General features: G+C 33.5%; 2 protein-coding genes across 2 annotated transcripts in view; both read right to left on the bottom strand.

Annotated features, from left to right (window-relative positions):
• The window catches only part of LOC126881299 (uncharacterized), a 341,601-nt gene that overhangs the window by 96,617 nt on the left and 217,688 nt on the right, over positions 1 to 27,296 (bottom strand). The gene's annotated exons all lie outside the window — the stretch shown is intronic.
• LOC126882562 (uncharacterized) lies at positions 1,867 to 27,213 on the bottom strand. The gene is made up of 2 exons (XM_050647530.1): positions 27,122 to 27,213; positions 1,867 to 2,770 (listed from the first exon to the last, which is right to left on the bottom strand). Exons 1-2 carry the CDS (start codon positions 27,211 to 27,213, stop codon positions 1,867 to 1,869), a joined length of 996 nt encoding a protein of 331 aa, XP_050503487.1.

Below are 27,296 nucleotides of genomic sequence, written 5' to 3'. Positions count from 1 at the left end.
AAAGATCTGTGAGACACTGGATAAAATTAGGCATTTTGTAACGGTTTTGGAAGAGTTGCCTAATAAAACCTCTGAATTGTAGGTTAGGACATCTGACGAAGATGACCAAAATATGCCCAATGTTTTTGTATTTTCCTTGGAACCTAAGTTCAATGTGTGTAATTGCACATTGGAATCTGAAATATGTTTAAGGGCTTGAGGTTCGTTAGATATCCACTTCCGTAATTCAAAACAACCTTGTTTGAGGATTGAAGATACATCTTCGCAAATATTGGACAGGTCTGTTAATGAATCAGAGCCTGTGAGTAGATCGTCTACATAGAAGTCGTTTTGGATGACCTTGGAAGGGACTGGATATGAATTCATATTTTCTAAAGCCAATTAAAAAATGGATCTTATGGCTAGATATGACGCTGAAGATGTGCCATACGTAACCGTATTTAATTGAAATTCCAAAAGAGGATCTGAAGGTTTTTCTCTCCACAGAATTTGTTGAAGATTTCTTTGTGGAGGATGAATTGAAACTTGCCGATACATTTTGCATATATCAGCTGAAAGGACATATGTATGTTGCCTGAAACGAAGTAAGATGTGAAAGAGATCATTTTGAATGGTTGGTCCTACCATTTGTATATCATTTAAGGACCAGCCTGAAGATGAAGAACAAGAACCATCGAATACAACCCGTAATTTGATTGTAAGTGAATCTGCCTTTAATACGCCATGATGTGGCAAAAAGAACTGTGTTGTATTATTCGATGGGTCTACCTTGGATATGTGCCCTAACTCTTTATACTCTCTCATGAATGAAGTGTATAACTCTCGAAGCTGTGCATTCCGCTGAAGTTTACGTTCTAGACCATGAAACCTTTTAAGTGCAATAGATCTTGAGTCACCTAGTCTAGAAATAGGTTCTTTCAAGGGTATTGAGACCACGAATCGACCTTTGTTGTCTCTGTAGTGTGTAGAAGTAAACATATCTTCACAAGATTTCTCTTCTGGAGACTGAATTAAGTCAGAACACTCCTCTATTTCCCAAAAGCGAGCAAGCTGACTTTGTATGTTTAAGTTTTGTGAATAACTTGGAGAAGAACTGGATCGGTCTGAAAGAAGGGGCTTTGAAAGTGGACAACTAACTATCCAACCAAACTTAGTTTTATGAAGAAACGGACCTGAAGGTTTAAGACGAATCTGTCCTATGCATAATGTTTCCCAAAACAACTCAGCACCTATGAGAAGATCAATTTGTTTGGGAATGTGAAAATCAGGATCTGCTCATTTATGACATGTAGGTATCGAAAGAGATACTGGATCAATAGGAGCTTCGGGTACAACATCGCATATTTCTGGAGCTACCAAACAGACTAAAGGAGCAGTAAATGGAGTGTTTTTAGACACAATTTGAATTTGACAAACAGCCTGAATTTTGGATTCCACCTTGAATGCCCCTGAAATCGTAATATTTGTAGGCTTTCTTGGTAGTCCAAGTATATGGCATAAATGTGAACTAATGAAATTAGACTGGCTCCCTGGATCTAAAAGTGCTCTGCAATCATGACGATTTCCCTTTGAATCAACTACCTCTAACAAGACAGTGGATAGAAGTACCTGTTTTGAACTTAAATTAAATGTAAATAGAGACTGTTGCGTATTGGTGTTAGATGTAGAAGGTTCGGAAACGTGCAACAGAGAATGATGCTTAACAGTACAATTTTTGCAATGACCAAAGTTACAATTGTTTACTTGATGCCCCCGATTTAGACAGTTAATGCACAAATTGGATTTTTTGACTAAATCGGTTCGTTCAGGCACAGACAACCTTAGAAACTTTGTACATGTATAAATTTTATGATTTGGAGCATCGCATTATGCACAAGTACGATTTGAGATGTGATAACTTCTCTGAACATGAGAATTAGATCTATTACTAGACTCTGCTGGTGGTTTAGAAGTTTGTTCCTTTACGTTTTGGCTTGAATTTGCCTCTGTAGGTTTTTCCTCCATTCTTTTGAGCATTTTTGACTTTTGTTTCAAAAATGTGAGAAAACCTTCCAACTTAGGAGTATCATTCATGAAATCCTTTGATTCCCATTCTCTAATTGTCACTGGATCAAGTTTAGTGAATACCAAATATATAATTAAAGTATCCCATGATTCTGTAGACTGTCCTAATGACTTTAAAGACCTTAAGTGCATCCTCACATGATCTACCAAGTGGCTTAAACTCTTTGAATATTCCTTTTTTACAGGATGGATATCGAATAAGGCCTTGGTATGTACATGCAACAATGCCCTCTTGTCAGTATATTGGTCACACAATAAATCCCAAGCTATCGGAAGATTGTCATGTGTGACCTGGATATTGGCGATAACTTCAAACGCTTCACCCTTCAAAGCTCTCTTTAGATAGTGAAATTTCTTTACATTGCTAATGGAAAGGTTGCTATTTATCAAGCTATCAAAGCTATCGCGAAACTGGAGCCATTCACCTGCCTCTCCTGAATATATTGGCAGATTTAGGGCCGGTAATCGTACTTCTGATGAGCTAGGGAATCTGCTATTTTCTGGATTGGAAACCGAAGCTGAACCTACATTATCTGTACTATTTTCCTTGACAAGACCTTGCACTTTTGAAATAATTGAATAAAAGTCGTTTTCAAACGCCTTGCGCTTGTCATACTCGCCTTGTAAGTCGTCTTCTTTCACCGAGCATTCAATGCCTACCTGAAGCTCCGGAAATTCCGCGAGTAGACTTACAATATCCGAAAGTCTGTTTTTTTTAAGACTCTATCGTCTATTGAATCGATTTGTGTCATGCATTTTTCAACGTATATCTGAAAATTTGCTAGTCGCGCTTCTAAGCTACCTCGCTTGACACGTAATGTTTTTAAATGTTCCATTTTATTTATTAACAAAACAAAAACAACAAGATTTATTTAAAAGTGCAAATAGAATTTAACTAAAATAAAACCGAATACCTACTAAATATGACAGTACTATATAAATATGCGATATAATGATATTGTGTAATTATTTTTATAATATAATAAATATTATATTTAATAATATATGTAATATTATTATTTAATAGATAAGTATAGCGTAAGATAAATAAAATGAAATATGTAATTGAATTAAAATTAAAACATGTTAAAATGTCTTTAAATTGCTTTCATTGAATAATTGAAAAATGGTATAGGAAAACGGTAAATAAGGATTATATTAGCTCTGAATATTTGTATAATAGGTACCTGACTTGAGAATCTTTGTCTGTTCTCGCCTCGATGTGGTCGTTGCGATCGGCCAGTTGAAGAATCGAAGAATCCTAAAATGCAGCGCTCCTCTCATGAATGATGAATCGTTGGATGACTGGGTCTAGAGCGCGCGCTTTTTCGGCTTGGCTTGGCGTCACTTCCACGAAACACAATGCTTTTAAAAGAACTAATCTTATTATTATTAATTGAACTGTAGATCTGGTTTATTACGAAGGACCAAAATTGTAGCTGACGCTTGAAGTGTTCTGTATTTATTGAATAACTATTGAAAAACACTATAAATGCTAATGTATTTATTGCTATAGTGACAAAATTGTATGTAGTGTACTACCCTGAAGACGAATGAGTACTGGTCTTTGCCCTCAGTCGGGGTGATGATCGCAAGCATCCACGATGCGCTCTGACTCAAATTAAAATTGGGGGTGAGTGGCGCGTACAGCACCTGTGGAATGGTTCTAACATAATTTTTTTCTGACTTATGTTATTGCAAAAAAAATGCTCTTTGAGATCAACAATTCGAATAAAATTTAAACAATTGAATGAATCGCTTTGAAATTTTTATCACATATTAAGCATCAAAGAACCCTCATTTGACAAAAATTTCACATCTGTACACTAATTTTTACAACAGTTATTGCGAAAATAGTTTTTTTTGTAATTCCGACCTTTTTTCGCAATTATATTAACAATAAATATGAGTATATCAAACTTTGTAATATGTCATTTTAAAGCTTTTTCCATAATCTCAAAGATATTAGTACTAAAAAAATCATAAGTTTTACTGTTTTCCATTGATTTGAAAAAAAGGGAAAAATGCCATTTTTTGACAGTTAGTTGTTTATAAATAAAAATGGCCGCCAGCTCCTACGCAAGAAATAGTTACAATTTGTTCCTATAGGTATTACTTGTCGAAAAAACGCTTCAGTGCCCTGGCTGCGGAAGTGTCACGAACAGGGTATATTTTTGTCTCATTACCCTAGCCTACATGTATTTTGTCGGACATAACATTAAATTGATGTGTTACCCTTTCATTAAACTCTCATGCAAAAATCAGACTGGTATTACTATCCAACATGATTCCTGTCATTTGACATATTTTTCGTGTTCCACGTTCCACTCATTAAAATGCCCAGTTGGTGATAGACACCAGTCTGATTTTTGAATGAGAGTTTAATGAAATGGTAATAAATCAATTAGAAGTTCTGTGCGACAAAATACATGGAACGTTTTCGTAGTCTGACGTTCCAAATTTTTAACCTTTTCCACAATTAAATCCTCCCCTTTTCCAGTCTTCCCATACATCAAAGTTTGTCCGACTAGACACCGTTAAGCTATTAACAAATTTTCCGCTTGCTATTAATCAACTTTTTTTTGGTACGCGGGATCCAGGTCTATTAATTCCACAAAAATATGGGCAATCCTCAATGTTTTAAGCAACAATAGAAGTAATGACCGATATATCTACGATAATGCTCCTTAGCGAGAACTATGCTGATGTACCAGACCAGATGTATGAATGAGAATATTGCGATTTTGTGTTTGGTGTCATTCTATATATAAAAAAAAAATAAAAAATGTATTTTTCAGTTTTTCAATCCAATGATATTTTTGCGAAAAATTCGAATACCTCTGTAGGGGTATTTCTTACGATCTATTTACAATAACTTGATATGCATTTGATTAAAATGGTCACGGTCGCTTAGAGAAATAGGCCAACCGCATTGAACTTGAAATGCTCTCTGCTTATTTATTTATAACTTTGGGCAATAAATTGTACGCGACGCTATGACACACTTCCAACTTCCAATTCACCATGAAATTGACAATGGCTAGGTAACTATCTCGTCTGAAGAATCAAACAATGATATCGATGACGTTGACGTACCGTAATGTTGCTGCACCCTGCTATGATCGAAATAGACAATAGGATTTGTTATGCCAATAAGAACGATCTAGACCTTCTAAACTGTCTAGCGGTTTTTGCGATAGGTAACTAATTATAGGATAGATGCGAGTGTAGAGTTGCAGAAATTCACCGACAGCTGCCCAGAATATTCCACCTCGGTACGAGCATAAATATTGCCTGTTTATTTACGATCTACAGAATTTACACTATTAATAACATAAAAGAATAAGAAAAAAAGTCTTTGTAATTTTGGCCGCTAGTGTCAGTACATGTTTAGTCACCTAATAATTATTGTAAACTCTCTCCTACTGCGTATGTTTAAGGGTTTGCTCACTACGGAGAGCAGTGGCTCTGAAACTGTATCCTGGCTCCGACCCTTGCTCCCTGGTATTTATATTCGTTATATTCGTGAATTCTCGCATTTTAGGCTATTGATTATATTCAAAATAAGATAGCTAAAAGGAACTACAACGTTAACGGGGTTTTATTATTTCATATGGTCAATGGACATCTATATATGAAAAAAACGCGGAGTGCTACCATTTAAAGGGGTACCCTTTAAAGTCACCCATTTAGAGAAATGGGTGAATTAGTCCCTGGGCACAGGTTACATTAGGGTGAATTCTATGCACTTTTGGTACAAACAAATTAACATAAAAATTGTTCCTGGCTAAATTTCCTATCTAAATATCGCGTTTTAAAGTCAATGATACTTTTTTTTTTACAAAAATATATTCAAAAGAAGAAGCACAAAGAAACCCAAAAAGAAAGAAATTTTGTTTTTTGTCCCATAACTTTTGTCCACGAGGATATAGGTATAGACATTGCTTTACAGAAAAAAAACCTACATATTTCTTCTTTAAAATGTTGTTTAGTAGAGGTAATTAGGATTTACAGTTTTCGAAATATGATTTTTCAAAGTTCGCCACTCACAGCAATTTTGGGCAATTTTCCTTGTTATTTCGCAAATATTGCTCTGTAACTTTTTTCTACGTAACTTTAGGTATATGCAATGGTACACGTAATAGGAATAGAAATCAATTATCTTTAAAATGGTCTACTGTATAACGTTGTACGACTTTTTTTTAAATGGATTATGGTTTTTCAAGGTTTTATACTTTTAACGATTTTTTATAATATAATATAAAAATAAAATAATATTATTATATATATTATATATATATATATATATATTATATAATATATTATATATAGTATATATAATATATTATATAATACCTAATATAAAAAAATATTATTTTTTACATTTTTTACGATTCTTTTTGAAATTTCTCATTATAACTTTTTTTTTCTTGTACATGAATATATTATAATATATTGCTCAATAAAGAGGGCTTACTTTCTGTTATTTAAAATGGTGTATCATCTATATTTAAATATGTAATGGAAACCGAGTGATTCTTTGATATTTTTTACCTGTATTATTTACAATTATTTCTTTTACAAAAATTACATAAACATTAGTCTTAGAAAACATCACTTTAGTTAAAATTATTTAAACGTTGACATTTAAATTTTTTTTAAAATCAAAATCCATCTCTTCGTTAGCATTAGCTTCAATATCTTCCTCTGATACCTCAGTTATTTTAGAGTTCCCACAATTAGTACCCATGCACATGCACCCATTGCCGAATATTGAACAACTAATTCCTATCTTCCTACAACCGCAGTTTTTTGTACATCCTTCGGTACATTTACATGCTATTTTTTCAAGCAAAGCTTGTGGTACAGGAGCTTTCACAGTAAATATTGGAAATAATCCATATTTTGAAGTTTGCCCAGCCGAGTCAAGTGGATCCAAAGTATTACCTATAAAAAATAAGATTCAATCATAACACACAATCACATAAAAAAGTTATAATGAGGAATTTAAAAAATAATCCTACAATCAAAAATCGTTGCAAGTACTTATTAGATTTTGAAAAAGCATATCTTATTCAAAAATAATCCTAGAATTTTTTATAATACACCATTTTAAAGTAAACAGAAAAAGCTTTCTTTTTTATTATATAATATATACCTAAATGTAGAAAAAAAAAGTTATAATGGGAAATTTAAAAAATAATCGTAAAAAATATAAAAATTCATTAAAAGTATAAAGCCTTGAAAAAGATAACCTCTTTAAAAGAAGTCGTACAAAATTATACAGTAGAACATTTTAGAGTTAATTGGTTTCTATTCCTCTTACATGTACCATTGCATATGCCTAAAGTTACGTAGAGAAAAGTTACATAACAATATTTGAGAAATAACAAGGAAAATTGCCCAAAATTGCTGTGAGTGGCGAACTTCGAAAAATCATATTTCGAAAACTGTAAATCCTAATGACCTCTACCAAACATCATTTTAAAGACAAAATATGTAATTTTTTTTCTGTGAAGCAATATCTATACCTATATCCCCGTGGACAAAAGTTATGGGACACAAAACAAAATTTCTTTTTTTTGGGTTTCTTTGTGCTTTTTCTTTTGAATATATTTTTGTAAAAAAAGTATCTTTGACTTTAAAAAGTTATATTTTGATAGGAAATTTAACCAGGAAAAATTTTTATGTAGACGTGTTTTTACCAAAAGTGCATAGAACTCACCCTAATGTAACCTGTGCCCAGGGACTAATTCACCCATTTCTCAAAAACGCACCCCTTTAAATGGTAGCACTCCGCGGTTTTTTCAGATATAGAGATTCATTGACCATAGGAAATAATAAAACCCCGTTAACGTTGTAGTTCCTTTCTATAGTACATAATCAATAGCCTATTTAAAATAATGTATTTATTTTACATAGCGATCGAAACTATATTATCGATCGCTATGTAAAATAAATACATTATTTTAAATGCGAGAATTCACGAATATAACGAATATAAATACCAGGGAACAAGGGTCGGAGCGAGGATAGAATCCATTGCTCTCCGTAGTGAGCACAACTTAAGGCAGAAACGTATTAGAGAGTCGCGAACGCGACTCTTCGCGAACAAGACAGTAGACGACTTGAGATTCTCATTAAAGATTAAATCAATCCTCGTCGCGTCTGCGACTTCCAAATGCGTTCATGAAGATTATAAACAACGTTAAGAATCTGAACTAGACTAGTCCACGAGTCTATCTAAGTCGAGTCGAGTCCGCGACTTTCTAAAGGCAGAAACGCATTAGAGGGTGCGGACGCGACTCGTCGCGGACAAGACAGTGAGAGACTTGAGATTCTCATAAAAAATTGAATGAAGTCCTCGTCGTGTTCGCGACTTCCAACAAGTACGTTCATGAAGACTAAAAACAACGTAATGAATCTGAGCTAGTCTAGTCCGCGACGAGTCGAGTTGCGTCCGCGACTCTCTAATGTAGTCCAGAAAGCCACTGCGCATCGCTAGGAAAATTATTCCGATTCGGATTTTTTGCACAATCTTACTCAAAAAGGACCCCTTTTAACAAATTTGCATGTTGCCAGGACCAAAAGTGGGTCAAAAATTTTTTAAACGTTTTTTTTTGTTTTTTTTTTCTAAAATTATTTTTTTTGGATGGAACAAAGTTTTTTTAGGTTTTATGGATCATTCCAAACAGAAAAGATCTTTAGTTACTTTTCTCTAAAGTTGATAGTTTTTGACATATAAGCAATTAAAAATTGAAAAGTTGCAAAATCGGCCATTTTTAACCTTCAAAAACTATGTGAAAAACTTAAAATTTGAATGTTACCATGATAGGTAGATATTCTTTAAATATCGATTGATGAAATTCCGAAGAGTTTTGCAATACAGTATTCAGAACTCCTTTGTTTTTTAATTTCTATTCACCGTTGCATGTGTATACAGTATGGTGCAAATGAAAGGAATAAATTCGTTATTTCGTAAACCAGCGACTTTAAGGAAAAAACCCGAAACAGGTCGATTTTTATTTTTAAGTTATGATATTGTGGCATTTATGGTATATTAGTGACGTCATCCGTCTGGGCGTGATGACGTAATCGATGATTTTTTTAAATGAGAATGGGGGTCGTGTGGTAGCTCATTTGAAAGGTTCTTCAATTATCTATTCAGTAATGTAAACATTTACATAATTATTTATACAGGAAATTATTTGACAAAAAAAGAAGTAGAAGGACACCCTGTATAAATAATTATATAAATGTTTATATTACTGAATAGAGAATTGAAGAACCTTTCAAATGAGCTAGCACACGACCCCCATTCTCATTTAAAATAATCATCGATTACGTCATCACGTCCAGATGGATGACGTCACTAGTATACCATATATGCCACAATATAATAACTTAAAAATAAAAATCGACCTGTTTCGGGATTTTTCCATAAAGTCGCCGGTTTACGAAATAACGAATATATTCCTGTCATTTGCACTATACTGTCGGTGGAAAATAGTGTCGCTCACGCTTGATTAGCAATTAAAAAACAAAGGAGTTTTGAATATTGTATTGCAAAAAACTCTTCGGGATTTCATCAATCGATATTTAAAGAATACCTACCTTGGCAACATTCAAATTTTTAGTTTTTCACATAGTTTTTGAGGGTTGAAAATGGCCAATTTCGCAATTTTTCAATTTTTAATCGCTTTTATGTCAAAAACTATCAATTTTAGAGAAATGTCACTAAAAAACTTTTCTGTTTGGAATGATCTAAAAAACCTAAAAAAACTTTGTTCCATGCAAAAAAATAATTTTAGGAAAAAAACAAAAAAAAAAGTTTAAAAAATTTTTGACTCACTTTTGGTCCTGGCAACATGCAAATTTGTTAAAAGGGGTCCTTTTTGAGTAAGATTGTGCAAAAAATCCGAATAGGAATATTTGTCCTAGCGGATGCGCAGTGGCTTTCTTGACTAATGCGTTTCAGCCTTTACTGTTAAAGGCGAATTGGTAACCGTAGCCTCATCTATTTAACCTAATTAGGCGAATACGTCAATATTATTATATTTTGTTTCATTTATGGGTGCATGGCACAAATTTAAATACATGACATAAATATTTTTTGAACGTACCATAGATCATAGAAAATAGTTCAACATCTTAGTATATCTGTGCTTCATAGATTATAGTAAAGCTTTCGAACTCATCAACTGGAGTAAAATGTAGCAGGTTTTGTCTAAAATGGGACAATCGTCTGATACTGCCAATTAAAAGCCTATACAATAACAATAATTATGCCAGAGTTAGAATAAATGGGAAACTAACCGAGAGTTTCGGGATAACTAAGGGAGTGTGGCAAGGCTTCAGACTAAGCCCAACTTTATTCAATATATTATATGCTAAATGGATAATGCGGAAATAAGGAGAAAAAGAAAGGAAGACATGACACAAATATTGAAGTACTTATTACATATCTCTCAGGCAACCAAGTGACGTCAAGAACGTCGAGGAAACGCCAGTTTTTGGTTAAATATAATAATATACACGTGTTTGAAGATTACGTCGTATATACGTCTTTTGTAGGTGATTTAAATACGTAAGATTAATGACGTTCAAATACGTCTAAAAACACGTTTTCATTTCAGACAGCCTAAGTCTGACGTCACAAAATTGGGAGGTGCTTAAAGACTTAATGGTTATGACTACAAACAATAATTTCCATAAGAAGTTTTTCATTTATTGTTTATGTGCTTTGTTTGATAAAATAAGACTTTTCATTTAGATATTTAGTTGAAGAGATGTGTTAAGTAAGAGATTTTCATTCGTTTTTCTTAAGCGAGTTAGTTTAATGCAATAATTCTTCTTGAAAACTGTTTGAGGTTATGTTTTAATTTGTTTTGGTGTTTATTTTCTGTTAATGAACTAATTATGTGTTATCGAGTTTAATTAAATTAATTTGTTATAGTATGGTATAGTTAGACCCAAACCCAGACATCCAAAGTGAAAGTTATCCTCCAACACCAAATTGTTCTGTATGGTCCACATAATGTTCAGAAAAAAGTCACACCCTTTTGAGCGTCGGGTTTGGGGGGGGAGAGGGGGAGAAGTCGGTAAATTCGTAGTTTTTTACGTTTTTCGTCAATATTTCTAAAACTATGAGGTTTAGCATGAACAACCCTCTACACAAAATTGTTCTACATTAAATTTGAAATAAAAAGGTCCTATGCATAACCCTTCTAAAATGAACGGTTTCAAAGTTACGGAGGTAGTATAGTATAATTGGTCCAAAAAAAGGCCTAACCCAGACATCCAAAGTAAAAGTTTTCCTTCAACACCAAATTGTTCTATATGGTCCACATATTGTTCAGTAAAAAGTTACACCATTTTGAGCGTCCGGTTTGGGGGGGAGATGGGGGAAAAGTCGGTAAATTAGTAGTTTTTTTACGTTTTTCGTCAATACTTCTAAAACTATGCTTTAGCGTAAGGAATGTTCTATAGAAAAATGTTCTACATAAAATTTAAAACAAAAAAGGTTCTATACATAATTGTTATAAAATCAACGGTTCCAGAGTTACGGAGGGTGAAATGTGGAGGTTTTCGATACTTTTTATATTTACCGATTTCTCCCCCCTCTCCCCCCGAAACCCGACGCTCAAAATGGTGTGACTTTTTTCTGAACATTATGTGGACATTATAGAACAATTTGGTGTTGGAGGATAACTTTCACTTTGGATGTTTGGGTTAGGCCTTTTTTTGGACCAGTTATACTATACTATCTCCGTAACTTTGGAACCATTCATTTTAGAAAGATTATGCATAGGGCCTTTTTTATTTCAAATTTAATGTAGAACAATTTTGTATAGAGGGTTGTTCATGCTAAACGGCATAGTTTTAAAAATATTGGCGAAAAACTTAAAAAACTACGAATTTACCGATTTCTCCCCCCTTTCCCCCCCAAACACGACGCTCAAAATGGTGTGACTTTTTTCTGGACATTGTGTTGACCATATAGAACAATTTGGTTTTGAAAGATAACTTTCACTTTGGATGTCTGGGTTATGCCATCTTTGGGATCAAATATACTATACTATTAATAAATTATTTATTAGTTTATATGTTGTTTCAAGTTTGACACAGTAAGTATATATGAAAAGTGAAAATTCTATATAGGTATGTTGCATTGAGGGTATTGTAATTCTATACATTTTAGAGAGTCTTCCTTTTGGTTTTACTTTTAGCCTAAGGGCTAAATTTAAAACGGTTAAATGAAAAATTGCAATACCAACAACGCCCATACGAATAATTATTGTGTATCTTTAAAACCATAAAATGAAAAATAATCTAAAACACGACATAAAAACTACGTTTTTGAAATCACGTATTTAAAACGTGATAAAAATGACGTCAATTATGGTGGGACAGATTCACGTGACTTTCGACGTCGAAAAAGCGTGATAAACTGACGTGGTTTGCTGATAATTATGACGTCTTTTTCAACGTTTTGTAAACGTAATTTGGTTGCCTGGGCTAAAAATAAACTTCCGTAATCCATCCTCATATAATTTTGTAGCCTGATTTCACATCCATTGTACTGCATATCAACAATAAAGGGCTATTTTTTTTAATGGGAAATATTTAACCTAAGTAGTATGATTGCATTCTGTGGAAAAAGCCCCTGGCAAAGGCAAAATCGCCTCTTATCTTAAATTAGAAAATACAGGCGAATTCACAGGTCACTGCTTTCTTCGGAGCTCAGCAACTCCAAATAACAACTCAGCTTTTAGATACTCGTAGATGGAGAAAGTGATATTATAAATTTAAAACGGCAGGGAGGATGGAAATCCTCGACTGTAGCAGAAGGCTACCTTGAAGATTCAATAAAAACAAAATTGATATAGCGAACAAAATAAATGCAAGATATTCCAAAAACAATATACAGGAAACTAATTTTGTGAATACCACTACAAAAAAATACAAGTTTCCAGAAATTCCAGCATCTTCCCTTTAGATATTTAAAAGTCACAATTGTACCTGTAACATAAATATTTAAAAGTAATGTACCTATTTATTCAGTTTATGCAGTTATAATCTGTATCTAGTTTCAGTATTTGTTAATCATTTTATTATACATATAAAGTAAAATAAACCAAAGAATTAAATTTACATCAAAGTGTCAGTCTAAAAAAATATTGTACTTCGCGCGACCGAAAATTAGTGTTTTTCAGGTCCTCCAAGCTTTCGGCGTCGCCTGCAGATCGCCCTGGAATCTGCTTGGTTCGACCTAAGAAACACTACTTTCCGGTCTTGTAACGTAAAAAACTATTATTTCACAATGCATTATGTTTTACATCTTTTGCGTTATTTTGCCGGTTAGTATCGCGCTCATCACTGAAACTTATGAAGGCACACAATCAGCTTGCGCGACATTCATACCGCAGTACTGGGTATCCTGAGTAAATGAAAAAATAAAAAAAGAATGTGTGTACTTTGTATGCACGTAAGAAAGTTATACTTCTATTATATGATTTCAACGAAATCAATATACTTTAAACCAGCGGTTCTCAATCTTTTTGAGTCATGTACCATCTAAAGTTTCTTTTTTTATATTTCTATATTTTTAGATTGTATAATCAAGACTTACTATGTACTACTATTTTAAGTTTTTGTGTGTTTTGTGTACCACCGCAAATAATGATATGTACCACCTGTGGTACATGTACCACAGATTGAGAACCGCTGCTTTAAACAGTTTCTCTACTACTTTCCAAAAATTTTTATTAAAACAATACCAAAAATTAAAAAAATTAAAGAATAAAACACACACAAACACATTGAAAAATGCCACAAATATTTCCTGAACAATAATTGTTGCCAAAAATTTTAATTAAATACGTATTTTCTGAAAAAAATTATATAATAATATACTTACAATTATAAAATCTATAAAAAAAAATAAAAAAATGATATAACTTGCATTGGGCTTGAACCTACTTCCCGTGTATCCCGCCGTACGAGAGTCGAATCGATTTCAAACTGCACCACCGTCACGTATATGTCATGTGGGAATATACACAAACTGAACAACTTTTTGACATTTTGTTTATATGAATTTTTATTAGTTTGATTTTTGTCGAATTAAAATACAACAATATATAGAGTAAGAAAACGATACATTAGATGAAAATTTGTAGAAAGTTTGTTCGTAATCCGATTATGTAAATTAAAGCATTGCCTACTACGGGTATAGCATAGCAAGTACTAGGTAAGTACATTATTTTTTTTTTACATTTTCCAAATAGGTATGAAGATAATTTTTTATTGGAATACAACTGAAACATTTAGAATTAGGTACCTGTGGCTTTTCAAAACTATTTAAGAAGTCACTATAATTATAAATTTGATTTAATTTCTGTCCTCACAACAATAAAAACTAATATATTATACAACATTTTTGTTTACCGATAACCTCCATTTTGAACAATTATTGACAGATCATTTCAACAACCAATCAGAGCCCGTATAAAGACTAATACCAAATTGTCGGTGTGCGCATGCGCGCAGATCAATATAAATTCACCCTCAATCTCAATCGCGCCTAAAGAAATATAACTTCAAAAACTTCATAAGTAGTCACGTCCACTGGATGGACATCCATAATTTAAAACTCCTTCAATTTTTTTAACGGGCAAGTGTTCGTGTAGCAACATAGGTATGACGGAGACTACGAATTCCTCCTGAATATCAGAAAAAACTCAAATGCGTCTTTCTCCGTAAATTGTTGGGTTTTCTGAGTTCAGGAGTTTCCGGACGTTAAGGCATCGCCGGATGAAAATCCCGAGGGGGGATCGTAGTTAACAATCCATTCATGGATTCTTTGAGTGGGTATGGGACCTGATTTACTTCGGTTTTCTGCGCTTACTCTACTAGGCCAGAACATCGCGTATTATTTAAGAGATTTAGTTGTTCTTGGAAATGTAATTCAACTAGCAATACCTACCTCAAATGCATGCCGCCGGTTTATTAGACTTCGGCCGGTGGACACCTGCAATGTGAACGGAACGGCGATTTCGCTAGCTGAAAGTACTCGACTAGACCACAGTATAAAGAGGGAGAGGACTATTCTCAGTACTCTCCGAAAAATTGGAAGTAAGATCTTTCAACGCGCATGGCGACCGCGCAAGGTTCCCAGTCTCTAGACCACCACTCTTGCATTGCTAGTCGCGTAGAAACGTACCGGTTTTAACAGGGAAAACCCGCATCCACCACTGGTGAATTACCAATTGCGTATTGCCGGTATTACTTCTTGAGATCAAAGTACCGACACAGAAGAGGTTTTACTGTCCCTCTTTATTCTGTGACTAGACCATAGCCATCTCTTAAATAGGACATTTGAACTTCTTGGACTAGAGGAGAGGGTCACTAGCCCCAGACCCCCTGGTGCGGTCGTAACTATGACTTTCTTATGGTGTGATATTATTAATATAATTTTATCCATGTTAGTTTATATTGATCTCGATTGCTCCCATTGAATCTAATTCACCTTATGACCTCTGCTTTTTTCCATATCGTATAATGTAATATTTTCAACTTGTATAATGTATATTTGACCACCTTGGTATTAATGTAAGAGTTTGATTGTCAGAACCAGTTATTTTTATTTATACTAACATTTTCATTGTATGTAAATGGTAAGAATTTGTCATCTCCTCATAAGAAGTCAGGTTTTATAATTTTATTGTTTTTGAAGGTTTTTGCTATCTTTTATCTTAATTCAAATTAATTCATGTAGTTTTAATTTTTTAAAGTTTTATATTTTTTCTTGTATTAATAATTATCTTCATTGTTAATTTATGGTTGACATTAATATAGAAATATTAAGTTTATATACTTCGATGAGATTTATTGTTGTCTCGAAACAAGGAAGGCGTCTTTGTTATTGTGATATAATTGATTTAAGGTAAGTTTGCGCTTTTGTAGCAGGTTGTAAATAAAAATTAAATGAAAATAAAGTCAATTGTACCCATCAATTTTGCTTATACAATATTTTAAAAATCATAAGAAGCCGTTAAAAAGAGGAAGGACTGAAAAAACAGTTTTCGCATTTTTTAAAGAGGCGAACCTTACGGAAAAATCTGAAAAAAATTAGAAATAAAGTGTTTGATTAAACATAAGCTTAAAAAAATAGACCTGCAGCCATCCCCAAAAAAAGTTATACGCTTTTTTTCAAAAAAAAATTAATTTTTTTGATGTTATGTACATTCAATCTCTCTCTCTCTCTCTGTCTCTCTCTCTCTCTGTCTCTCTCTCTCTCTCTCTCTATCTCTCTCTCTCTCTCAGTGGCGGCTCGTGGCTTTAGGGACAGGGTCGGCAAGATTTTTGTCTCCTCAGATAGGTATACCATCTAACTAAAGGCTTCAATCATCATAGAAGATTTTTGATTTTTGGTTTTTGTTTTTTTTTATTTATTTTTTTTTGTTTTTTTTTTGTTTTTTTCACATTAGATTTAGATTTAGATCCTAAACATGTTTATAAATTAACTTTAGTCTATGTTGTTTGGACGTAGCAAAATGGGTTATAACATCATCGTAAAATTTAGTGATGTGTTGGAGATATTTTAATAGTTTTTTTCTATTGACATTTGAGAAAAGCTTGACATACTCTTTTGTTTCATGGTGTTTCGACAATACGTTTTGACACTTTTGAGACAAGAGAAATCCCGTTCATTTAAGAGGAAACAGTAGCGATCAACAGGTAGCAACAAACGTGTTCCAAGATTGCGGCTGTAATTTTGAATATTTTGTGGAGATATTTGGCACACTTATTCGTAATATAATAAAGAATGACGATACAGAGCCCAATTTCAGAAATATGTTAGTATGTGGAAATTACTCTATAACTAAATAAAATATTGCAAAAAGGAGCCTATACCGCCATTAAGAAAGACAAAAAAATACACTTTCTTCAAATAAACTTTTTTATCCCGTGCCCAGACTTTGTGTCACATTGAAACTACCAAAAATCGATTTTTTTTAACAAGAAATCGAACGTCACTGACTTGGCAGCATTTCGCCCCTATCTGTATAAAAATTATTGTTTTTGATAGTATAAACGTCACTGTCAGTGTCGAATCACCGACGCACTGTTGCCTCACTTTTGAAAGTTCGTAGAACTTTCGGAGTCTTGGACCGCATTTGTTGCTACCTGTTGATCGCTACTGTATCACCTTAAGGCAAAAATTGGTAGCAATGAGAGAATTCATGATAATAATTTATTAATTTCGGGAACAGTTTGTTGCAATGAATTGCAGTATATAAAATTATACATATTTTGTAACTTATCCCATCTTCTGAAAATATTTGGATCAGCATATAAAACTTTTAATTCATTTCTTTAGTTGTCTATTTGAATTAAGAATGATGCATAGTTTTAATACACTTGTCTAGTAGATATTTTGAAAATTCTTTGGCGTAACTTTTAAATTTTTGCAAAGCTTCAAAAATTTGCAAATCTTCAAAATTTGAAAAAAAGGAGTATCTATTTGCACAAATAGTAATAGTATCAAAAATTTCAAAATATACTTGTTTTTCGAGATCTGTGTCATACTTTTGTATTTTTTGGGGGTGTTCGGAAATATCAAGCGAATCCAAAACGTCACTGCGTATATTATATTGAAAATTACTATCTCTGAGATTTTTTACCAGCTTTGTTATTCTATTTTTGGAATAAATAATGTCAGTTGACTGATTTTCAACAACATTGAATATCACATCAGTTTGGGTAAACACTTTCTTAAAAATATGTAAAAAAAATATTAAAAGAATAATCATTTAGTAAAGTTTTCAAACCGATTGTTTCACGAATCGAGATAATATCATCACTTGCAAAATTGTCGCCTTTTTTAATAAAATAAAATTAAAAACTTCCAAAAGCTGTTTACGAAAATCTGCTACAGTGAAAACTAACCGAGATTTAAAATTCCAAAAGCTACTTTATTTCATAATTAATTTCATCCCGAGCGCACTTTAGCAGGGTACGTGGCTTGCCTGCTGCTGTGTCTACCTATCACCGATCGGCAGATTGTTTATATGCCGGACCCTGCCATTGAAATACGGGTGAAATTATGGTGAAATATATAATTGGTTTTGTTCTGAAGCTATTTTCTTGTGGCATTTTTACAATTTTAACTATTTAGAATGGGAAATAAGCCACAATATTATTAAAAAATGATTTTTATTAACGTTTCGACGCCCAAATCGGGTGCCGTTGTCAAAATACAAAATACTATTAATATAAACAAAAATGTTGTCGCTTAGTAAAAAAAAAATTCTTCTAATAATTTATTTAATTTGACTCATTTATATCGGCAATTCAGATACATATGATACATTTTAAAGTAGAAGACTTTAAAATGATATTGCCAATATTTATGAGTTGTGTTCCTGGGACGACTTTACTGAAAGATAGTTCATTCGATTACATGAAATCAACCCCAACTCAAGAATATCCGTCACAAAAAATCATAGCATGTGATCTGTCTTTAAAAAGACAACCACATGCAACGGTGACATTAAAATTCTCGCGTTAGAGATCTCATAGTAAATCACGAGGGAAAACCAGGAAAAACCTCGTGATACTATCCCGACATCGTAAGTATTTGGTCTTACATTTAATTTACTCTCAAAATTAATACCAAATTCTGACTTTACTATAATTTTGTTTAAATTATAAATAATATCAATAATACATGGGTATATAAGTAATACTAAAATATAAAATATGTACTAACTCGACTATTGACTTACTAATTGTGGTATTTTCTTTCTATTGACTTCCTCTTTCGGTATGGGTATCCACATCCTACTGCATTCCACCGAGGAATTTGCGACACAATTGGTTTCGTTTAGCATAATTAGAGCCGCTTCTTTGATTTTTCTCTTTTTACTATCTGTTTCTTTCAGGACTATACTTGAATCTCTCCACTGAACTCTATGTTCATTATCCCATGCGTGTTGACATATTTGAGATCTATCAAATTCTCTATTTTTAATATAAGATTGATGTTCACTTATTCTAACGTTTAATGGTCTTGATGTTTCACCTATATAAAACTGTTCGCATTTACAAGGTATTTTATAAATACAATTCTTTGTCCTTTCTTGTTCATTGTTAGGTTTAGTTTTAGATAGAATAGATCCCAATGTGTTGGTTGTTTTGAATGTTGTTGAAATGTTGAATTTATTTCCTATTGTTTTAAGTTTCTCGGATAGTCCTTTTATGTATGGTATTGATATTTTCCTCGTATTATTTCTTGTGAATGTTGTAGGATCCCGTTCTATGTTGTTCTGTTCCATTCGATCCAATCTTGACAATTCCTTATTTATAATAAGGAACAACATAGAACGGGATCCTACAACATTCACAAGAAATAATACGAGGAAAATATCAATACCATACATAAAAGGACTATCCGAGAAACTTAAAACAATAGGAAATAAATTCAACATTTCAACAACATTCAAAACAACCAACACATTGAGATCTATTCTATCTAAAACTAAACCTAACAATGAACAAGAAAGGACAAAGAATTGTATTTATAAAATACCTTGTGAATGCGAACAGTTTTATATAGGTGAAACATCAAGACCATTAAACGTTAGAATAAGTGAACATCAATCTTATATTAAAAATAGAGAATTTGATAGATCTCAAATATGTCAACACGCATGGGATAATGAACATAGAGTTCAGTGGAGAGATTCAAGTATAGTCCTGAAAGAAACAGATAGTAAAAAGAGAAAAATCAAAGAAGCGGCTCTAATTATGCTAAACGAAACCAATTGTGTCGCAAATTCCTCGGTGGAATGCAGTAGGATGTGGATACCCATACTGAAAGAGGAAGTCAATAGAAAGAAAATACCACAATTAGTAAGTCAATAGTCGAGTTAGTACATATTTTATATTTTAGTATTACTTATATACCCATGTATTATTGATATTATTTATAATTTAAACAAAATTATAGTAAAGTCAGAATTTGGTATTAATTTTGAGAGTAAATTAAATGTAAGACCAAATACTTACGATGTCGGGATAGTATCACGAGGTTTTTCCTGGTTTTCCCTCGTGATTTACTATGAGATCTCTAACGCGAGAATTTTAATGTCACCGTTGCATGTGACAGATCACATGCTATGATTTTTTGTGACGGATATTCTTGAGTTGGGGTTGATTTCATGTAATCGAATGAACTATCTTTCAGTAAAGTCGTCCCAGGAACGCAACTCATAAATATTGGCAATATCATTTTAAAGTCTTCTACTTTAAAATGTATCATATGTATCTGAATTGCCGATATAAATGAGTCAAATTAAATAAATTATTAGAAGAATTTTTTTACTAAGCAACAACATTTTTGTTTATATTAATAGTATTTTGTATTTTGACAACGGCACCCGATTTGGGCGTCGAAACGTTAATAAAAATCATTTTTTAATAATATTGTGGCTTATTTCCCATTCTAAATAGTTAAAAATATAATTGGTTGTCTAATATTCCACAGCGCAGCGCTTCAAATCGTCGATCTAGGGACGGCTTGCCGTCGAAGCGAAGCTGATCTTATAAAAAAGAATTCATACAATCGCAATCGGATGCACGGCTGGGATTATTAATTTGAAAGTTTCTTACGCGTAGGGATCACGTAACGTATCGGATTGATCGAATTCTTTTTAAAAACAATGAATTAAATTTAGTCTGTATTATCTCACAGATTTTTTTTATTTTACAGAAACAAATATCATCAACTCTGGATTAATTTAAATATTTAGAAAATCTACAATGTGTCCATAATGTGTGGGTCGGCACTGCCGACCCTGACCGGCCGCCACTGCTCTCTCTCTCTCTCTCTCTCTCTCTCTCTCTCTCTTTCCTATGGCACTACAGCTCAAGTCGGGCCCTGGCCTCCTCTAGCATTCGCCTACAAGTACATAATATATACTTGGCATAACATATTATGTCTCTGGCTGTTCTTCTCCAGTTGTCCACCCTCAATATCTCTTTAGCATCGGTTCTCACTTCGTCTATCCACCTCTTCCTTGGTCTTCCGACTGGCCGACGTCCGATAAGCGTTCTGCTAGGTGTTCTGTCGTTATCCATTTTTTTGCACGATTGATCATTTTTGACTGTTTACCGTGACAGATTTTACGTTAGTAGGTGACATTTACTAGCAACTCGACGGTAAGTAATCCAACTCGACAGTAAGTACTCCAACTCGACGGTAAGTGATTCACTTACCGTCGAGTTAAAAAATCTCTTAATTTTAATTTATTTTTTGAAAGAATAAAGAAAACTAACGAATTATTTATTAATATTGAAACTTATGGTACAATTTTTTAAATTATTTAATGAAATCCCAATACGCGATCAAAGTTGACAACTTGGAAATATCAATGCCATCATAAAAAAAAACGGTGGATTTAATCATTGAATATTCTGCCCAGAGGCTTCCAGGAGCTTTCAACTGAATATGTCTTTGAACGAAATATGCCAATATAGTCTTTTCTTCGATTCTTAAATTCTTGCCTTCGCACCATTTTTTAAAACTTTGCTAGGTATTTTGATAACGGATTTTGGATTTTTCGGGAATAATTGCGGAACAGCCTTCTTCCCAAGCCCGTTCAATTTTTTCAAATTTACTTTCGCTCATATTTTAATTTATAATAATCAAAATTGTACTTAAAATTATTGACAACTAAATAAAAACTCAATTCTCCATTGTTGTTATGCACCCTAGTTACTACCTAACAACCAAAGTATCTATCTTGATAAAATGAATGAAAGTAGTCAATATGACGAAAATGTTTAATTTTATAATTTATAATGGTATCAATCGTGCAAAAAACGTTATAAGCATGTCGAACGTTAAGGGTAACCGATCTCAGACAATAATTGGAGTCGTCGCTCCGCTCTTCCTCCAAACAATTGTCTTCAATCGGTATAAAACCCTTACCGTTCTCCATACTTAATATACTATTATTAAACGCTTTTATGTTCAATAGTTTGCGTCAAATCTTTAGACGTTAATTTGGCTGCCTTTTCTTTAATGCAATTTAATGATTTGCAGACATTTGCATTTGTGGGAACAATACACGAATAGGCAATAACATTTTTTTTATGTTTATTAATTGTTTAAATAAAAAAAAACTATTTTAATGGAGAATCCTTAAATTCTCTTGCTTTTTACAATCTAGAAACTTGAAACTTCTACGGATTTTAGCTAATGATATGAACTATACATAATTTCACTTTTTACGTTAATTGTTTACGTTATGCTTCATAAATAAACAATAAGGTTTCAAATTTGAACGCTCATATATTTGTTTATATAAAAATCGGCGCTTATTCGTGTCAAATTTCAATACGATACGAAACAAAACTTCAACCAAAACTCGAATTAAAAAAATTCGGGTTTTTATCGTAGTCTTATAAAAACCACCGGTAGAGACGTTTTGTGCTACAATTAACATTAGAATTCGTTTTGGCGTATTAATTAATTAAACGCTTTTATTTAGTTTAATCGTTTGGGTCAAATTTTTGGACGGTAATTTGACTGCCTTTTCTTCAATGTAAATGACTAAACATTTGCAGACATATGCATTCTGTTTGACTAGACAATCCAGGAAAATCTGGAAAAAACCAATGAATTCAATATCGAGATATACAATGTTTTGTAGATTTTAAATCGGCCTATGATAGTGTCCTAAAAAATAAATTGTATGAAGCCATGGATGAATTCCACATCCCTGATAAACTGATAAGATTGGTTAAGGCTACAATGCGTAAAGTTATTTGCAAAGTCGAAATACAGGGCGAACAATCACAGGCGTTTGAAACGCATGTTGGGCTGCGACACGGAAGATGCGCTGGCGTGTCTCCTTTTCCACACAGTTCTGGAAAAGGCGGTCAGAGATGCCCGAATAGACAACAGAGGAAGTATTTTTAAAAAATCATCCCAAATTTTGGAATATGCAGATGACGTGGACCCAGAGGCCCGCACAACACGCAAGCTAGAAGAAATGTATACCACCTTCTCAAATGTCTCAAAAAATAAGGGCCTGCAAGTAAACGGGGAGAAAACTAAGATGCTGGCATCAACACCCAACAATAGAGCCAGAAACATCGGTCAAATGGTGTACAAATTCACATACTTAGATTCTGTGATCACCAAGGAGAACGTCATGATGGAAGAAATCAAGCGAAGGATAATCCTAGCAAACAAATGCTATTTTGCAAGCAAACAAACTGCAGACCAAGTCCGACAGTATATGGCACTAACCCAATGGACCTTTACGGGCTAGTGAAGAGCACTACTATATTGGATTGGGTGTCATGAGAACAAATGGAAGAAAGTACAATAGTCTGAAAAACTGCAGTGCGACCGGGGTGCATGCACCTACGGCTTCCAGGAAGAAAAAAAATGCTATTCTGGACTGAGTAGACATATGAGAAACAGAAACTTAAGCCAAAAAACAAAAATAATCATATACAAAACCCTTATTCAACCAGTGCTCACATATGGATCGGAGACATGGACCATCTTTAAGGCAGATGAAAACCTTCTGCTTATATTTAAACGAAGGATCCTAAGAGGAATATTCGGTGGCATCAGTAAAAATGGTGTTTGGAGGAGGTACAACTACGAGGTATACCACAGATATAAACGTAATATTTGGTGGTAAAGACGTAGTACCTCTTATAAGAATAGGAAGACTAAGATGGACAGGACATCTAGCAAGATCACAGCAGAACAACCCTCCTAGAAGAATCCTTGTGTTACAACCTGTGGGAAGTAGAAATAGGGGTAGGCCAAAATTAAGATGGTGCAGATGAGGATGGGGAAAAATAGGCGCAGCAAACTGGCAACGGTTGGCAATGGATAGGACTGACTGACGTAATAGACTTGGGAAGGTCGAGGCTCTTTCATGGGCCTGTAGCACCACTGATGATGATGCTGATCTTTTTTATTATATTGACTGATTGATCTTTTACCAATTTACCATTAGCAGCACTATTTACTTATCGCGAAATAAGTTCAATTATAATTATCAACTTTATATATTTCCTGAAGTATAATTTGAAGAAAAATATAAATTCAATAACATATCTAGCTATTTATTAAGTAATGTGTTATAACAAATTAATATTCACTCCAAGGATAACAAACATATATAGCGCTAATTAAATAGTTCAATAAACCAAAATATTTTGTAATTATTGGATAATATTATTGGATCGATTGATAAATTCAGTGAAATAATTTCATTTATGATATTTTGATTAATTCATTATTTTCAAATAATAAAAATCATATCCCAATTAGCTGGCTAATTAAGTTATCCATAGAATCGGTAGGTAATTCGAGAATTTTATAATAGATTCATTAAATCCTGGGCGATTATACTTAGTATCGAAGGCTTTTTCAAAATTAACTAACTCAATAAAATGATGATGTATAAAATTTATTAACGTATTTTGTTATTTTTTTATCCCTAGCAAATAGTCATGAGTGGTAAATTATATTTTAGAATTACATACCTTGATCAACATTGAACGACATAGATTTTTGCTGTTAATCTGGTGGTTAATCTTTTCGTGAATCCCAGAGAACCGTAGTTCTAGCCAGTGGCGCACACCGCCCTACATGCGACCATAGACAAATTAAGGGTAGACAAGGCATACTGAGCAAAAAAGCATAACGCGGAAGCAGTCGATCGGTGGGCTATCAAGATATCCCGCGCATGTGACAGACAGATGGCTAGACCACTCAATCCTTAATATTGGCGTTACACCTCGATGCACAGAGCAGCCCATATAGTTATTATATCTATACATACGACACTATATGTTACGCGAAGTTTTCGGTTCTGTCAACGTGACTGAATTGAAAAATGGGACAAAACCCATCTTAAAGTTTCGATATATAAAGTTGACATCGATATGTCAACCACCCATTTTGATCTGAGGGTGTGGGTTTTACGACGTTCCCCATTTTGGGTCTGTTTTTCATCCTCGACCCCAAAACTCCCAAAAATTTTAAAATTTTTAATCCGACCTCTAGGGTTTATGATAGTATTTATCATTGCTTTTCCAATGCATGTCTAATTTTGAAAATCGGTTATACCATTCAAAAGTTACAGAGCTCAGAAAATTCCCTTAATTTCTATTTAAAAAGAGGCAAATGTTTGTAGCCTCTAACGGTGTATACCTCATATCTGGCAAAATTTTAATTTTTAAGTTATAGGCCTCATAATTATGATAATAGTATATTGTACAACAAGAGAGAAAAAATACATATTTCTCACGAGCGCAGAAATTTGTTAGCACGAGCCGAGGTACGAGGCGAGTGCCGCAAATCAAGCGAGAGAGAAATATGCCGTTTTCTCACGTGTTGTACACTGTACTTTTTCTATGGATGCGTTTTTGTCAAGAGTTCAAACTTCAAAATTAAATAATTTAGGTGCTTTTATGTAGATTATATGGCAAAATTGAAATAAAATACATATTATACACATAATATGTAGGTATTTAATATTCTTAATATTTATATACTTTTATTTATTTAAAATTATAGGTACCAGTTATATTGAACAGTTTTGAAAGGTAATTCCTGGTAAGTTTTGATTTGACACATTTTATTTGACAAAAATATTTGTGTTTGTATTGTGCATGTTACCATGGAAACCGCGATTCTACGTATGGAACCCGTGAGAAAAAATATTTCTCACTGCAATGGCCGACTTTTCTCACAGCCTGAGAAATTGTTCGTTTTGAATGTATGTAAGTAGTGAGAGAAGTTGCAAATTGTGTAGCATCCATAGAAAAAACATATTTCCTAAGGGGAAAACGGTTTCTCAAGCTCACTAAATCCTATAATACCTTCAGTTATCATTTTTGACCTTAGATGCATCAGATAACACTTGTCAATACCTTTCAAAACTAATGTTATTTATCAAAATCTGCTAAACCATTTAGAAGTTATCGAGCTCCAAAAGTATAATCCATTTAACCACTATCGCCGAAAATGTCTATTGAGTTTTAGTGGTTACGACGCGAAAGTGAAAATAACAACTGGCGAATTAGGTATAATAGAGAAATATACGAGCAATATAGCGAACCAACTCTAGCACAACACACTAAACTGCAGAGATTACGGTGGGCAGGGCACGTGGTCCGCATGCATGAGAATAGAATCCCCCGAAAATTGCTGAATGCAAGAATGCAGGGAAGAAGACCTGTTGGAAGACCTAAAAAGAAATGGGAAGACGAAGTCGATGAGGATGCCAGGAACCTCCTGGGAACGCGTTCATGGAAAAGAACAGCGGTAAATCGAAATAATTGGAGAAGCTTATTGAAGGAGGCCAAGGCTCGATTTGGGCTGTAGTGCCATTGGATGGATGGATGGTTACGACGCTAAATTTGATTGGGCAATCCGACTTCATTTGCCAGCTATCATAATATTTTTTTTCAATCTACCCCGAATAGAAAAAGAAATCTAGTGTACATTCGATAGACACAAAGAATTATATTGAAAAAGTATTGGGTTGGCTGGAATATGAACTCGGATGGTCCTATCACAAGCTTGGTGTCGTAACCTCTAGATTTTAGATAATTTGGGGGAAAATACGACAAACGCAACCAGTTATACCGCTTGACGTCGAAAAACATTACATTTAGATTCATACATTTAATTTATAAAAAACTTTGAAACACTGATACAAGAATAAAAAACCTTAGAGGATATTAGAGTATAAGGCTATAAGATAAGAGTAACTTTGATATAACTCTTTTGTGGCGCGAAAAGAGCGTGACAGAGAGAGAGAGAGAGAGAGAGAGAGAGAGAGAGAGAAATAAAAATAAGAGAGTGCTTGATTCCATATATGTAATCGACTTCTCTGACTACAGATTCTCTGCTACAGAGCATTCAGCTTAAGTCTCCTTGAATGATATCCATTGTAGTCAGGTGTCCCTTAACTAGTGCATGCTCAAGTGAGGAAGCCTCCTATATTACTCTGAGCTGATTTCTGCTTGTTTTTCTTGTTTTTCGACGTACTTCAGTCCTATTAGCATATGTTCGTCCACTATATATATGTATTTCGCCATGTTTGACATGGTGTATTTTCTCACTAAGAGTTATGGTGCAGAGGAGCAGATCAAAAAACAACATCCTCATTAAAAAACGACCG

Source organism: Diabrotica virgifera, chromosome 3, assembly GCF_917563875.1.
Source record: "Diabrotica virgifera virgifera chromosome 3, PGI_DIABVI_V3a".
Classification (NCBI taxonomy): Eukaryota; Metazoa; Arthropoda; class Insecta; order Coleoptera; family Chrysomelidae; genus Diabrotica; species Diabrotica virgifera.
Note: the sequence above shows the minus strand (reverse complement) of the source record. Positions and strands in the feature narration are given on the sequence as shown.